This window comes from Rhinatrema bivittatum, chromosome 4, assembly GCF_901001135.1.
Source record: "Rhinatrema bivittatum chromosome 4, aRhiBiv1.1, whole genome shotgun sequence".
Lineage (NCBI taxonomy): Eukaryota > Metazoa > Chordata > Amphibia > Gymnophiona > Rhinatrematidae > Rhinatrema > Rhinatrema bivittatum.
This window is the reverse complement of record NC_042618.1, coordinates 42,954,357-42,970,139: the sequence shown is the minus strand read 5'-3', so window position 1 is coordinate 42,970,139 and position 15,783 is coordinate 42,954,357. Positions and strand designations below refer to the sequence as shown.

General features: G+C 46.5%; 1 protein-coding gene across 2 annotated transcripts in view; it reads right to left on the bottom strand.

The window, feature by feature from the left end:
• TDRD9 (tudor domain containing 9) overlaps positions 1-15,783 on the bottom strand; it is a 292,409-nt gene that overhangs the window by 15,143 nt on the left and 261,483 nt on the right. For both annotated transcript variants that reach the window (XM_029598050.1, XM_029598051.1), the window contains 2 exons: positions 10,789-10,927; positions 9,998-10,116 (listed from right to left, as the gene is read on the bottom strand). In XM_029598050.1, coding sequence (XP_029453910.1) covers positions 9,998-10,116; positions 10,789-10,927 — 258 coding nt within the window. The remainder of the gene's footprint in view (positions 1-9,997; positions 10,117-10,788; positions 10,928-15,783) is intronic.

Here is a 15,783-nt window from a genome sequence, read left to right as displayed (position 1 = left end):
GGCCAATTATGGGGTTTGGAGGGCCTCCTTCCCTTCACAACTTTACAAGAGAGGTATGGGTTGCCCTCGGGTGATGTATTCCTCTATCTTCAACTTCGGCATTTCCTCCAGGCGGAGAGGGTGGGGAGTGACCTAGCCCTGGGGAAAACCCAGTTTGAATCCTGGTGTGATCAAGCAGATACCTTGAGGAAGGCAATCTCGCAGGTCTATAATTATCTCAATAAGGACCCTAAAATTAAACCTCTATACATGCAGGCCTGGGAGAGCGATTTGTCACGATCCATGTCTGATGAGACTTGGGATCAGATTTTTGCCTGCACAAAAAAAGGTCTCCCCTACTCGCAGTTGATGGAGAACAGGTACAAGATACTACTCCGTTGGTATTATACACCTGCTAGGATACACAAGTTTAAATCTAATTATGATATTCGCTGCTGGAAGGGGTGTGGGAACGACGGCACTTTCTACCATATGTGGTGGACCTGCCCCTACGTAACACAATTTTGGACTGCTTTGACTTCCTTCCTTCGAGAGATACTGGGGAGAGAGTTAGTGCTTACCCCTGAACAGGTGTTACTGAATATGCCGTGGGACTTGCCTGTAATACAGGGAAAGCTGGTTACTTATGTAGTCTCAGCTGCTAAATGCCAGATCGCCTTAGAATGGAAATTGCCAGGCCCTATTGCTTTTGAGAAAATTCATGGTCGCTTGCAGATCCTTAGTACGCTGCATGATAGTGTGGGATCCTTCAGGGCCAGTGAGACGGCCTTGTCCCGAAGGGTATGGCAGCCGTATAAGGATTGGCGAGTGCGAAAGGGCCTCTGACCTTCTTGCTCTCCTATCAATCAGCATAACCGATAGCTCTGCCAGTGCCCCTTTACACATGGTTTCCTCATGGGTTTTCAATAGATGGTAGGGTGGGAGGGGGGGTGGGTGGGAGGGGATATTGCAGATAAGAGAGTTGTTGCACATTGCTCTGTTATTGGAACGATACATATTGTTTGGACACTTTGCCTTTATTGTTCATGGCTGTTTTCGTTCATGTTATATTTGTGTGTATTTTGCACGCTTTCAATAAAAAACTTTAATTACAAAAAAAAAAAAAATCCTCGGTGCGGTCGATGACTGGCAGCCACCGCGTGGTGAATAGTTGGGAATTGACCGCAGAGTTAGAAAAAAAAGTGATAAACCTACCATACTGAGGCAGCACCAACCTCAAATGGGACCTGATGAGGAAAAACTCGGGAAAAGACCAGATACTTGTCGAGAAAAAAAAGAAAATGTAAGAGCTCCACACACCACGAGGCAACTGCACCGCAGAAAAGAAGAAACTGAAGAGGGACCTCGTGTGGATGTGCAGATAACAGCATGCTGGGCATACTCAGTGTACTGGTCAAAGCTTCTAGAAACTTTGACCAAAGTTCTGTGCCGGGCTCCATCGGACGATGTCACCCACATGCGAGTACTACCATCCTGCTTGTCCTAGAGAAGATAGGGTATTAATGTAAGAATATAGAACATAAAAAGCAACAATGCCTCAGCTTCAGAAGCTTACAAGTAAGAATATTTGGAGCATCAGCAGTTGTTATTTCCTTCTAATCTGCCATAGTGTATTTGAGATTTAATAAGTGAGACCATTGTTTCAAAATATCCTGGTCATGGACTAAAGGATGGACTCGCAGCAGCTGACGGTCAGGACCAAAACACAAAAACAGAATCAGGAGGCTGAAGCAGGGTCAGGCAGAGTTTGTGCAAGATCAGGAGGTAGGACAAGGTCTGGGCAAGAGGAGTTCAATCACAGTCAAGAGGCAAACAACAGATCGGGGCAGGCAGCAGACAAAGCAGAGGTAGGCATGAGGCTGGGTCACAAGATGAAAAGCAGCAACGCACAGGAATACAGGGAACCAAAACCTGCTGCTCAGGCATCTGTTCAGAGGTCTGAGCTTCCTTTTATAGGAAAGTAGTGATGATGTCATCAAGGCACGCCCAAAGGAAATCCTGGTTGCTGGGCCTATAAAACTAATTTGGTGAAAGGCCTTAGATAGATCTGCAGGATACATCAGACAATCAAGGTACTGGGGACCATGCTGGACTTAGGTCCTTGAGGTACAGGATGCTGACCATTGTGCAGGACCCTGCGATGGGCAGCATGTTACAGTCCTTTCTACAGTGGCAGTGACTCTTACTAAACCCCGAATAAAGAATTCCAGGTTGAAGCTCAGACTATCTCCTCACAGATGGCATACAAAAGTGCCTAATTTTTAAACAACTGTTTCCTTCTATGAAAAGCTTACTGGCTTTTTTCCTAGACTGCTGCTGAAGTCATATCCTTGTGTTTCACATGCTATTTTCTTTGTGTTTGAAATTCTATGATGGAAGAAAGGTATGTGCAGCTTCACCACTATGGACAACAAAACAGAACTATATGGCAAGTACTGATTAGACCCAGATCACTAATCAGTTGTACTCCAGGCAAAAGGTTAAAAAAAAAAAAAAAAAAAAAAAAAGGTTTTGAGCTATGATCCTACTGTGACTTATACTGAATCACTACTTCTCTCCCTACTTCTCTCCCTTTCCGACTATCTCCTCCGAGGCATGGGTCAAGGCCACAGCTACCTCCTTGCCCTCCTCGACATTTCCTCAGCCTTCGACACCATTAGCCACCATCACCTTCTAACCCGCCTGGAAATTATTGGCATATCAGATCTGGTTCTTGCCTGGTTTAAATCATTCCTCTCTAACAGAAAGTTCTCCGTTAAAATCGGGAACTCCACCATCCTCCCCACAACCCCTCCAGCAGGGAGTCCCCCAAGGCTCCTCACTCTCTCCCACCCTCTTCAACATTTACATCACTCCCCTATGCCACCTCCTCTCCGAACTTAAACTTAAGTTCTACCTTTACGCTGATGACGTTCAGATCATCATCCCCATACAGAACTCTCTCGCTGACGCCCTAGAACATTGGGAGAAATGTCTCACAGCCATTAACTCCCTTCTCACTGATCTCCATCTTGCCATCAACACGAACAAAACAGAACTGCTACTCATCTCCCCCAATCATCTGCTTCCCCTCCTCTCCCTAACACAACTAAACTCAACCTCTCATCAACACAACCCTTTGTTAGGGACCTCGGAGTCATCCTCGACCATCAATTAAATATGAAGAACTACGTAAACTCTATTCTCAAAGCCTGCTTTTTCAAACTTAATGTGCTCAAAAAACTTAGACCTCTCCTACACACCCAAGATTTCCGTACAGTTATCCAAGCCACCATCACATCCAAATTGGACTACTGCAATGCCTTACTCATTGGTCTCCCATATTCTACCATTAAACCTCTACAAATGCTACAACATGCTGCAGCAAGACTCATTGCAAACTCCCGCAAGTATGATCACATCACCCCCATCCTCAGAGACTTACACTGGCTCCCCATAGCATCACGCATTATCTACAAAACAATCATAATTCACAAAGCAATCCACATGCACAACTCCAACTGGTTAGACCTCCCATTTACAACTCCGAAGTCTAGTCGTCCCACCAGAACGGCAAAATCTGGCACCCTACTTGTACCCTCCTTGAAGATAGCCCATCTCTCCTCCACACGCGACCGTGCTCTCTCGATCGCAGGTCCCACTCAATGGAACACACTACCGCCTGACATATGCCTCGAACCTTGCATGAACAACTTCAAAAAGAAGATGAAAACATGGTTGTTCAACCTAGCCTACCCAGAATAAAAGTCATCAACCCATGCCAAAGTAGACCACAATACGTCTACTCCCTTTTCTCATATTGAGGAACTACGATTTGTTATATTCCAAATTGTTATATTTGTTATATTGAGGAACCTTGTTTTGTTTTCTTAGCTTCCTTTCGTTACCCCCTCTCCCAGTTTGACTTCCCTGTTACAATGTAATTTTCCAAACTTAACCTGTTTATTGTAAACCAACATGATGTCCACAATGAATGCCGGTATAGAAAAATGTTTAAATAAATAAATATATGTACACATAAGAAATTGCCATGCTGGGTCAGACCAAGGGTCCATCAAGCCCAGCTTCCTGTTTCCAACAGAGACCAAACCAGATCACAAGAACCTGGCAATTACCCAAACACTAAGAATATCCCATGCTACTGATGCAATTAATAGCAGTGGATATACCCTAAGTAAACTTGATTAATAGCAGTTAATGGACTTCTCCTCCAAGAACTTATCCAAACCTTTTTTGAACACAGCTAAACTGCACTAACCACATTCTCTGGCAACAAATTCCAGACCTTTATTGTGCGTTGAGTGAAAAAGAATTTTCTCCAATTAGTCTTAAATGTGCTACTTGCTAACTTCATGGAATAACCCTTGATGCACACTGTATGAGAGTAGAAACAATTTTAAAAATCACACGAAAAAGATCCCCCTCCCTAAAATACCTGAATCCATGACAATTTTGGTAAAGGAGGCTGGAATGACTGTTGCTGTTATGAAGCCAGGACAGGTGGCCATGATCTAACCAGTGTTGTCTGCCACGAGGGCCACGGGCATCACCAAGTTAAACAAAGAGGTAAAGAATGAAGAAATTGCTTACCTGATAATTTTGTTTTCCTTAGTGTAGACAGATGGACTCAGGATCAATGGGTATTGTGCTCTCCTGATAGCAGATGGGAGACGGAGTCAGATTTCAAAGCTGACGTCAGCCTACATATACCCGTGCAGCGTGCTTAGCTCTTCAGTATTGTCTTCAAAAAGCCAGTGTGGATACATGTTGCTTAATAATTGATTACACTTGATTAACTTTGAACTGGTTCAACTGATTATATATATGTAAAACTTTTGAAACTGGAGACTGCCAGTGCACTGAAATAATAAACGCCAACACCTGGGTAACTGTGGGTGTCTTGGATTAGAAGTAGGCTGTGGCTTACCCGTACTTGTTCAGTCTCGAGATTTGATATCGAGGTTCTCTATTTCTGGAGCAGCCATGGGCGGGATGCTGAGTCCATCTGTCTACACTAAGGAAAATAAAATCATCAGGTAAGTAATTTCTCCATTTCCTAGCGTGTAGCCAGATGAACTCAGGACCAATGGTATGTACAAAAGCTACTCCCCTATAGGGTGGGAGGCTGCCTGTGGCCCACTTAGTACTGCCCTTGCAAAGGCTGTGTCCTCCCTGGCCTGAACATCCAGGCGGTAGAACCTGGAGAAGGTGTGTAGGGAGGACCATGTTGCCGCCCGACAGATCTCGGCTGGCGAAAGCAGCCTGGTCTCAGCCCAGGAGACTACCTGGGCCCTTGTAGAATGTTCCTTGACATGTAGAGGTAATGGTTTTCCTGCCTTTATGTAGGCAGCATTAATAACTTCTTTGATCCAGCAGGCTATGGTGGCCCGCGATGCCGCTTTCCCTTGTTTCTTCCCGCTGTGAAGAATGAACAGGTGGTCAGTTTTGCGCAAGGATTCTGATCTTTTCAGGTATTGGGCTAGGATTCTGCAGACATTCAGGTGGCGAAGGAGTCGTGAGTCTTTAGAGTCCCTGGGCTCATCTGGTGATGGTAAGGATATGGTCTGGCTCATATGGAACTGGGAAACCACTTTTTGAAGGAAGGATGGTACCGTATGCAGCTGTATGCCTGAGGAATGGTTCCAGACAGGATAATGCTTGGAGTTCAGAGATGCACCGGGCTGAGCATATTGCGATCAAGAACACTGTCTTTAAGGTCAGGAGATGAAGAGACAGGGCATTTGTTTGTCTGAAGGACTCCCCTGCTAGGAAGTCTAGTACTAGGTTGAGGTTCCATAGAGGCATTGGCCACTTTAGTGGTCGGAGTTGTTTGACCCCTTTCAGGAAACGAGACATCAGAATTAGTTGATAGTCTGATACCATCCACTTTGAACCTGAAACAGGCCAGTGCTGTGACTTGGACCTTGAGGGACAAACCCCTCTGCATGCCTTCCTGTAGGAATTCTAGGATTGTGGGAATCTTGGCTGTCCTCAGGAGGAGACCATGGTCTTCACACCAAGTTTCGAATACTCTCCAGATCCGTATGTAAGACGGATGTGGAGAACTTGCGTGCCCGAAGCAGGGTGTCAATCGTGGCTTTTGAGTAGCCACGCTTCTTTAGGCTAGTCCTCTCAAGGGCCATACCATAAAAGAGAATCGAGCTGGGTCTTCGTGGGAGATCGGTCCCTATTGAAGAAGCTCCCTGTATGGCGGTAGACACAAAGGATTCTCCGCCAATAGTCTTCGCATGTCTGCGTACCATGGTCTTCTTGGCCAATCTGGGGCAACTAATTGGCCTAGTCCCCTGTGGTGTTCTATCTTGTGGATGACCCTGCCCAGTAGTGGCCAGGGTGGGAAGGTGTACAGGAGGTTTTCCTCCAGCCAGGTCTGGACAAAAGCGTCGATTCCCTGAGATTGTGGTTCTAGTCTGCGGCTGAAAAATCTGGGGACCCAGGTATTGTGACAAGTTGCTAGTAGGTCCATGGCTGGGAGACCCCATCGATTTACTATTAGCTGGAAGGCTGTGTCTGCCAGCGACCATTCCCCCGGGTATAGGCTTTCTCTGCTGAGGTAGTCCGCAGAGATGTTTTCTCCCCGTGATGTAGGAGGCCAAGATCCCTTGTAGATTTATTTCCGCCCATTCCATGAGGAGGTCTATTTCCAGAGACACCTGCTGGCTCTTGATTCCGCCCTGGCTATTCGAGCCTTGGAGACTTAGAAGTAAAGGTTTCTACCTTACCTGTACTCTGCGCTTACTGGTTGCGTGCCGGGCGGTCTCCAGCTGCGGGGGAAGAGGGGAATACCTTCACCGCTGCGCTCGAATCTGCACCCGTTGCCTTTCAGCCACCCTGGGGGCTAAGTCCACGCCAGGATTCGGCCATCCGACCAAGGCTCACCTCCGAGGGATATCGAATCAACCTCAGGAAAGTCTCGACTGGGGGAGGGACCGTTAAGTTTCACCGCAGGAGAAGGGGTGCTCTCTTCTTAAGGTAAATTTTCTTTCTTGTTGTAAATGTAACACTATTCTTGTTTGGGATAGTGTCCGCATCTGCTATAGAGACTGAGAAATACTGAAGAGCTAAGCACGCTCACAGGTATATTTATTTATTTAAAGTTTTTGTATACCGACATTTGTTAGGAAAACATCACATTGGTTTCCATGGAACAAAAAATATGTAGGCTGACGTCAGCTTTGAAATCTGACTCAGTCTCCCATCTGCTATCAGGAGAACACAATACCCATTGGTCCTGAGTCCATCTGGCTACACACTAGGAAAGCCAAATCTGCAATCTCATCTGAAACGCGTCAACACCTTAAGAACAAAGTGCGACTCAGCATCGTGCTCTGGCATCAGCACAACGCTGGCTCATAAGGTAGCAGGGCCTTTGCAAGACCAAGCACCGCATCTGTTTGTACCCCTCATCCACACACTAAGCCTGACCCCATTTTGCTTACTGAGCGCTCTCTCTGTCCTGAATTTTTTTCTTTTGGGGGGGGGGGGGGTTAATCACAGTGAACAAAGTATTAGTGAATTTTGATCAAATGCAGCAATTCATACATGGCGCACTTTAATTTGGAGGCACAGTCTGATTCCAGTTAACATTTTTAGATCCGTGATTACTATAGATTATCTGCTACCCTGCCTATTCCTCCAAACAGCATGAAGTACAACAGCAGTGCATTTTAATTAATTCTGACTAGATGTGTTTTTCCAATATTCACTTTACAGTTAAATGGTACTGATATGTAAAATACACTTAATCTATAGAGTGGAAAGGCAAACCTGCGAGAGACTTAATCTGGTTCATAGGAGCTTGAAAGTAAGTACACTTTGAGGTCAATGTTCAAAAGATGCACACGTAAAAAAACAAGCGCGGGTAAAATAGCATGTACGTGAGTATACGCTATTTTAAAAACCGCAGTATATGCACATGTAATGGGAATGCGAGCAAACTTGTGCATGAAAGAAGAAAAAAAAAAAAAGGCCGATAGTTACATGCCTAATTTTCTATTTTACAACTTGCCAAAGTAATGTGGATAAGTCTTATTTGCGAATACTTATTCCTTCTCAATATCTGATGTAAGTGATCTTAAACATCTCAAAAGTGAAAATATAACTGGGTGGGGGGTCTGGATGAAATGGGCAGACTTCAGGCAGAAAAGCCAGGAGGGTCTTCATGAGCTGCAGATGGTCTGGGTGAACTGGTAGACTAATTAGTAAAACTGGTTATATCCTTGCCACATGCATATTATAAAATCCCAACTTACGCACATAAGCGCCGACTTATGGGAAGTAAATGCTTCTAAACGTGAATAAACTATTCACATCTCTTTAAAATTCGAAGTACAAATACGCAGATATTTCATTTGCACACACTTATCTGGCTAAGCCCTAACCTCTTTAGTCTTCTCCTTTGAGGAAAGGCTGAAGAGGTTAGGGCTGTTCAGCATGGAGAAGAGACAGCTGAGTAGGGATATGATGGAGGTCTACAAAATCATTACAGAACTAGAACAGGTAAATGTGAATCAATTATTTACACTTTCAGATAAGAGGGTTAGGGGGCCCTCCATGAAGTTAGCAAGTAGCACATTTAAAACAAATCTGAGAAAATTCTCTCTCACTCAACACACAATTAAGCTCTGGAATTTTTGCCAGAGGATATGGTTAAGGCAATTAGCTTAGCTGGGTTTAAAAAAAAAAAAAAAGGTTTGGACAAGTTCCTGGAGGAGAAGTCCATAAACTGCTATTAGTCAAGTTGAGTTGAAGAATAGCCACTACTTATTACTAGCATTAGTAGCATGGGATTTATTTAATGTTTGGGTACTTGTACCCTGGATTGGCCACTGTTGGAAACAGGATGTTAGGCTTGATGGACCCTCGGTTTGACTCAGTATGGTAACGTCTTATGCTCTCAGATAGCACCTTTGCCGCTACTTAGACAAATTTGAACTTATCCAGATAAATAACGCTTTTTTTTTTTTTTTTTTTTTAGACTTATCGGGCTATCTTACATACCCAGATAAAGTCCGAAGTTGCATGACTCAAGATTTTTACATATACAAGCTTGTGTGTGTGCGCATATATACTCATATTTTATAACCTGTGCATATCATATCCATGAAGGTTATAAAATGTAGTAGTAAATGTGCTCATATACACGCGTATGTGGGTGCTCACAAGTAGTTTTGAAAATTATCCTCCCTATGCGTAAATGTATGCTTTTACTGTTAATGTTAACAACTGCCTAGAATACATGATAGGATATAAGTTTTATTAAATATGACCGTGAAGACAGACCCCAAACAGGCTGCCCTGCTTATACACAGCGATTAAGATAACCAGATTTCAGGCTCAGCAGTGAACACTAACAAAATAGACCGACACAGCTAGGAGTGTGATTAACACTGTTAAATATGTTATTAAAGTGGTGTAGAATTTTAGTAGTCATACTGGGACTAGAGAAATTTGGAGTTTTAAGTTGCAATATCCTTCAAAGAGCCAACACAAAAGATGTTGCTATAAATGAAGCTTTTGAGATCACACAGCTGTCTTTCACTGTCTAACCTCAAGAGGCTGTCTGCAAGGTACTACAATAGCATAGTAACAGCAAATGATAGCAGTTAAAGACCCAAACAGTTCATTTAATCTGCCCAATAAATTGCTAAGGGTTGTAACTGCTGCTCTGTGCAGGTTACCCCCCCATGCCTTCTTTTTATGTTGGCCCTTTAAAAAGGTATCGCAGGGCCAGCTTGGAGGCAGCGCCAAAGGTCCCTGACTCGCTCCCAGCTTGGCTGGGGTTGGGAATGCTTCAAAGAGGGAAGGGAGCTGCAGTCGCTACACAAGGGTGACACCTAGTGGCCAGATTCAGTGCCCATCAATGCAGGGGCTTTGGGAAGCGTGCCCCAGTGCATGGGCTCTGGCCTAACATTACCCCTGTAATGACCAAAGCAAACTGAACAGACTTTTCCTACAGAGGGGCAGCAAGTCACCTTACTTCAGAAGTTTTTGGCGGGCTTCCTCTTGCAGCTTTGCAGTCCTCTCTTGACAGAGATTGGGCAGGTCATTTGTCCTGCTGCAGACCAAATTGTTAATGGCTGTCCGTATGATATTTATCTGTAATTAGAATTCATTAGCACACTGAAAAAGCTTCTCCAAAAATTGCAGGTTAAGAGACGTCGTGCCTAAAACTTAATTCAAAATATTTATTTTTTTAAAAACCCTATTTGTAGTTAGCATGACAGTTTTATAAATCCATGTACTTTTTTTTTTTTTTTTTCCAGGTCTCAGAGGATTTCTACTGCAGAATTAAAATCTACCTTACAAAAATAAAATGCTGCTTTAAAAACAAAATGAACACAAATTCTGCATGTACATGCACAGCATTCAAATGCAAACATAAAAAAATACATGCATGTTCCAGAACAGAGCCCCCCTTACTCGCACATGGCTGGACAAGATGCTCACTCTAAGGTCAGCTCTTCGCTATAATCTGTCCGACCTCCCACGTTCTGCAGCCCTATGTATGTCTAGTAGCGCCATTAAAACGTTAAGCAATAGGAGAACATTTAATGACATTGTACCAAACTTGGCAAAGAACTAGGACCTAGCTAATATCCATTAAACTAGTACCTATGAGTCCACCCCAAAAAAGAAAAAAAAAAGGCAATATCCAAGCTTTGACCAAAGGTTTTTAGACTTCCCAAATTAAAAAGGGCAAGGTAGAAGCTTGCTGCTATGGCTTGTGCTGACAGAACAAGGGAAAAAAAAATCCTCTGCCGATTTTACCTCAACAATGTCATCTACATCAACACGCACATCAAATGTCAGCTCAAGGTCATGCTCTGGAAACACCGGCGTACCATCTTTGGTGTTACAGCCCAGGCCGCACAAGGTACCAGTGAATTCTCTTCCACTTTGATCTACCCTAGGGAGACAAGAGGAAGATGAGAAGCTGAAGTGCCCAGCAGGTAGAACAATGAAAGATGCCAGGCCATCCAAACCATGTTGCAAAACTACATGACATCTCAAGTCACAATATCGACATTTATCAAAAATGCCATGTCTAACTGAAGTACTGTGAGTATCAAACCAGGGGTGGCCAATGCGGGTCCTCAAGAGACACAAAAAGGCCTGACTTAAGATATCCACAATGAATACACAATAGATTTGCATATAATGGAGGCAGAGCATGCCTTTCTCATACATATTTCATTGTGGATATCCTGAAAACCAGACCTATTTGTGGTTCTCAAGATCCTGAGTTCCCTGTACGTACCTGATCAGTCCAGACTCCTGGGTTCATTCATACTTGCCAGCAGGCAGAGACAAAGTAAAACTGACACTGCTTTATATATCCTGATGCCCCCTGCAGTTCCTCAGTATTTCTCTGTCTCCAGCAGTGGAGGTCTTATGCTTGAACCCTGCAGTTTGGTCCAGTGTTTTTTTTTGGGAATCTTTGATTCTAGGTTGAGCCTTCCTCCCAGGGGGTCAGGGTTGCTCATGAGGAGCCCCTAACCCTGTTTGGTTAAGGCGGGGGGGGGGCGGCTGAGGGTCAGTGACCGTTTTGTACATCCCCCTCCTTTGCTCCCGGAGCCTGGCTTGTCCCAGGGTGGATTGTTGCATGACTCTGCTTCAGGTCAGGGCATGCAGGGGGTGTCGCAGGGAGGCACTGCGCCCACACGACGGTTGTGCGTGCCCACACCGGCACCACAGGGGGATCCCGCTGGTCCAGGGACAACACTAGCCGGTGGACGCTGACCCAGGTGGAGACTTGGATTCTGGGCCTGCAGCAGAGGGGGTTGACCCCAAGATCCTCAGGTTGTTCCGTAGAGGCGAACTAGCGCCCCCCCCCCCCCCCCTCCTTCCTCAGGTCCTGGAGGAGCTGGGACTCCAGTCTCCGCCCGACGACTCTCGCAAGGACGGTGCAGATCCTGTCTTACAGGGCATGAGGCGTTCCTCCGCCGGGTTCCTGTATCATGAGTATGCTAAGACATTGGTGGAGCACGAATGGAATACTTCAGACGCGGGATTGAGAGTCGGTAGGGTTATGGCTAAGCTTTATGCTTTGCCGGAACAGACCCTAGAGTTGTTTGCCCTTCCCAAGGTGGATGCTGCAGTCTCCATCGTTATGAAAAAGACGACTATCCCAGTTACGGGGACGGCAGCCTTGAAGGACGTTCAAGGTCGCAAGCTAGAGATTCAGCTCAAAAGGATTTTTGAGGTCTCGGCTCTGAGTCTTCGCGCGGCTATTTGTTCCAGCCTCATGCAGAGGGCCTGCTTACGCTGGATGCAGCATTCCCAGGAGGAGCAGACACTCACGGATGCACAAGCAGCTCAGTCAGACCGGTTGGAATCGGCGATTGCGTTTGTAGCAGATGCATTGTATGATGTTGTCCAGACGTCCTCCCGTATTATGGGGGCTGCGGTGTCGGCACGATGCCTGCTCTGGCTTCGTAACTGGTCCGTGGACTTTTTAAGGGTCATCTCCTGTTGGGGAGGACTTGGATCAGATTGTGAAGCAGTTGGTAGACAGTAAAGGTGCCTCACTTGCCAGAAGACAGGCCTCGGGGTAGACGCAATTTTCCACTCGGTCGTGTTTTCGGGACACTCGCAGGTTTTGTCCACCGCACCCTGTGGGGGCGGCGGCACAGAGGTCTTTCTCGCCCAGAGGTCAGTCCTGGGGGCAGCCCTTTCGAGGGGGCCACAGACCCTTCAGGACCTCCAGCAATGCCGTTGCCTCTGGACCCAAATCTGCTCAATGAAAGGAGGCCGGCCCACTCCGCCGTTCCTTTTGTAGGAGGTCGGTTAGCATAGTTTTACGGGGAGTGGGCCAAGATCACACAGGATCAGTGGGTACTCAGTGTGATAAGAGACTTATGCCTTAGAATTTGCTCGGCCCGTCTGCGACCTGTTCCTAATCTCCTCCTGCACCTCGCTGCAGAAGCGCAGGGCAGTGCGGGAGACTCTGCGCAGGTTGCAATGCTTGGGGGCCGTGGTGCCTGTGCCTCCGGAGGAACTTTGAACCGGGCGGTATTCGATTTACTTTGTAGTCCCGAAGAAGGAGGGAACCTTTCACCCCATTCTCAATTTGAAATGAGTGAACATGGCGTTGAGGGTTTCCCCGTTTTCGGATGGAGAAGTTACACTCTGTGATAGCAGCAATGCACACTCAGGAGTTCATAGCGTCCCTAGATCTGACGGAAGCATATCTTCACATCCCTATTCCTTGGGACCATCAACGCTACCTGAGGTTTATGGTCTTGGGGCAGCACTTCCAGTTTCAGGCGCTCCTGTTCGGATTGGCCATGACGCCTTGGGTCTTTACCAAGATCATGGTGGTTGTTGCGACGGCGTTACGTCAGCAGGGGGGGGTCCTCGTTCATCCCTATCTGGACGATTGGCTTGTTCGGGCAAAGTCGGAAGCCAGTTGCCACACAGCGGTGCAGACGGTACTTCGGACATTGCGATTGTTAGGCTGGGTGGTGAATTTGGCAAAGAGCCACCTGGTACCATCACAGACTCTGGAGTATCTGGGAGTGTTCTTCAACACCAACAAAGGCAGAGTCTTTCTGACGAATGAGAGGGTCCGCAAACTACAATTGCAGACTCAAGTGATTGGCGCAGCTGAGAGTCCCCAGAGCTTGGGATGTGTTACAGGTCCTCTGTTCCAAGACTTCCACCTTGGAGCTGGTGCCGTGGGCTTTTGCTCATATGTGTCCCCTTCAGAGAGTGCTTCTGGCCCAGTGGAGTCTGGTGTCGGCGAAGTATCACCAGCCCGTTTCTCTTCCTCCGGAGATCAAGGACAGTCTGTCGTGGTGGCTACACACTCCCAACCTCCTGCGAAGGGTATCCTTGGAGATTCCGGATTGGGTGATCCTGACCATGGATGCAAGTCTCTCTGGTTGGGGAGCAGTTTGTCAGAGTCAAGCGGCTCAAGGATCCTGGTCGAACATAGAGGCATCTTGGTCTATCAATCGGTTGGATGTCAGGGCAGTGCGTTTGGCTTTGCTTGCCTTTCAGCCTTTACTCCAAGGACGGTCAGTGTGAGTTCTCTCAGACAATGTGACAACTGTAGCCTACGTAAACAGTCAAGGAGGCACCAAGAGCCATGTGGTGTCGTTGGAAATTCAGGACTTGATCTGGTGGGCAGAACAGAATTTAGTCCAAATCTCGGCATCTCATATTGCCGGAGTCTAGAATGTACAAGCCGATTATCTCAGTCGCACGCTTCTGGATCCGGGAGAATGGGAGTTGTCGTATGCCGTGATGCACCTCATTCGCAAGAAGTGGGGCTGTCCACGGGTCGATCTGATGGCGACCTGTCACAATGCAAAGGCTCCTCTGTTTTTCAGCAGACGCATCTATGGCGCTAAGGGCGTAGATGCTCTGGTCCTTCCCTGGCTGCGGGGAGTTCTGCTCTATATGCTCCCTCCTTGGCCTCTAGTGGGCAAGATCCTGCGGCGAATAGAGAGACACCCAGGGGAGGTGGTGCTAGTGGCTCTGGAATGGCCATGCTGTCCTTGGTTCGCAGATCTGTTAAATCTAGCAGTCGAGGGTCCTTTATGACTTAGTCATCTTCCCGGTCTACTACATCAGGGTCCTGTATTTTTGGATCAGGCAGATTGCTTTTGTCTAGGGGCATGGCTTTTGAGAGGAGGCATTTAAGGTCGAAAGGATACCCGGAACCAGTGATTACTACACTCCTTCAAATCTAGGCGAAGTCCACTTCAGTGGCGTACGTTCGAGTCGGGAAGGTTTTTGAGTCCTGGTGTGTGGCAAAGGGGATTCAGGATTTTGCGCGCTTCCGTGTCACACATGTTATCTTTCTTACAGGACGGTTTGGTCAAGGGCCTTGCTTTCAACTCTTAGAGTTCATGTGGCGGCACTGACGTCTGTGGGGAAACCTGGATGACTATCGCTTGTCCCTCTCATCCGGATGTGGTTCGTTTTATTCAAGGGGTCAAGAATCTGCGACCACTGGTGAGGAGAGTTTGTCCTCCTTGAAACCTCAACTTGGTTCTTCGAGGTTTATGCGAGGCTCCCTTTGAACCCATACATAGGGTGACGCTGAAGGATGTGACTTTGAAGGATATGATTTTGAAGGTTGTTTTCTTGGTAGCCATTTGCTCTGCAAGACTAATTTCAGAGTTACAGGCTTTGTCATGTCGTGATCCTTTTCTGAAGATATCGGAGGGGTGTCTTTACGGACAGTTCCATCCTTTCTCCCGAAGGTGGTACCTTTGTTTCATGTTAATCAGTCAGTGGAGTTGTCAGCTTTTTCAGATTTGACTGATTCAGAACCACATGCTCGTGAGCTTCGGCTATTGGACATCCGTCGAGCGTTGCTTCGCTATCTTAAGGTCACGAATGGTTTTAGACGATCTGACCATCTTGTGGAGCAGTCCAAAAAAGGGGCTTCAAGTTTCCAAGACCACCATTGCCAGGTGGCTTAAGGAAGCTATTGGATCAGCTTACATTCTCAAAGGTAAGCCAGTACCGGAGTGCTTAAGAGCTCATTCCACCCAATCTCAGTTGGCCTCTTGGGCAGAGGCTCACTTGATATCGCCACAAGAGATTTGTAGAGCGGCGACTTGGAAGTCACTGCATACCTTTGCAAGACATTATAGACTGGATGTGGCAGATCGGGAGTCTCGGTCCTTTGGCGAAAGCATGTTACGAGCGGAACTCTCCAGGTCCCACCCCATTTAGGAAGTTTTGGTACATCCCAGGAGTCTGACTAATCAGGTATGTACAGGGAAAAGAAAATTCAGTTCTTACCTG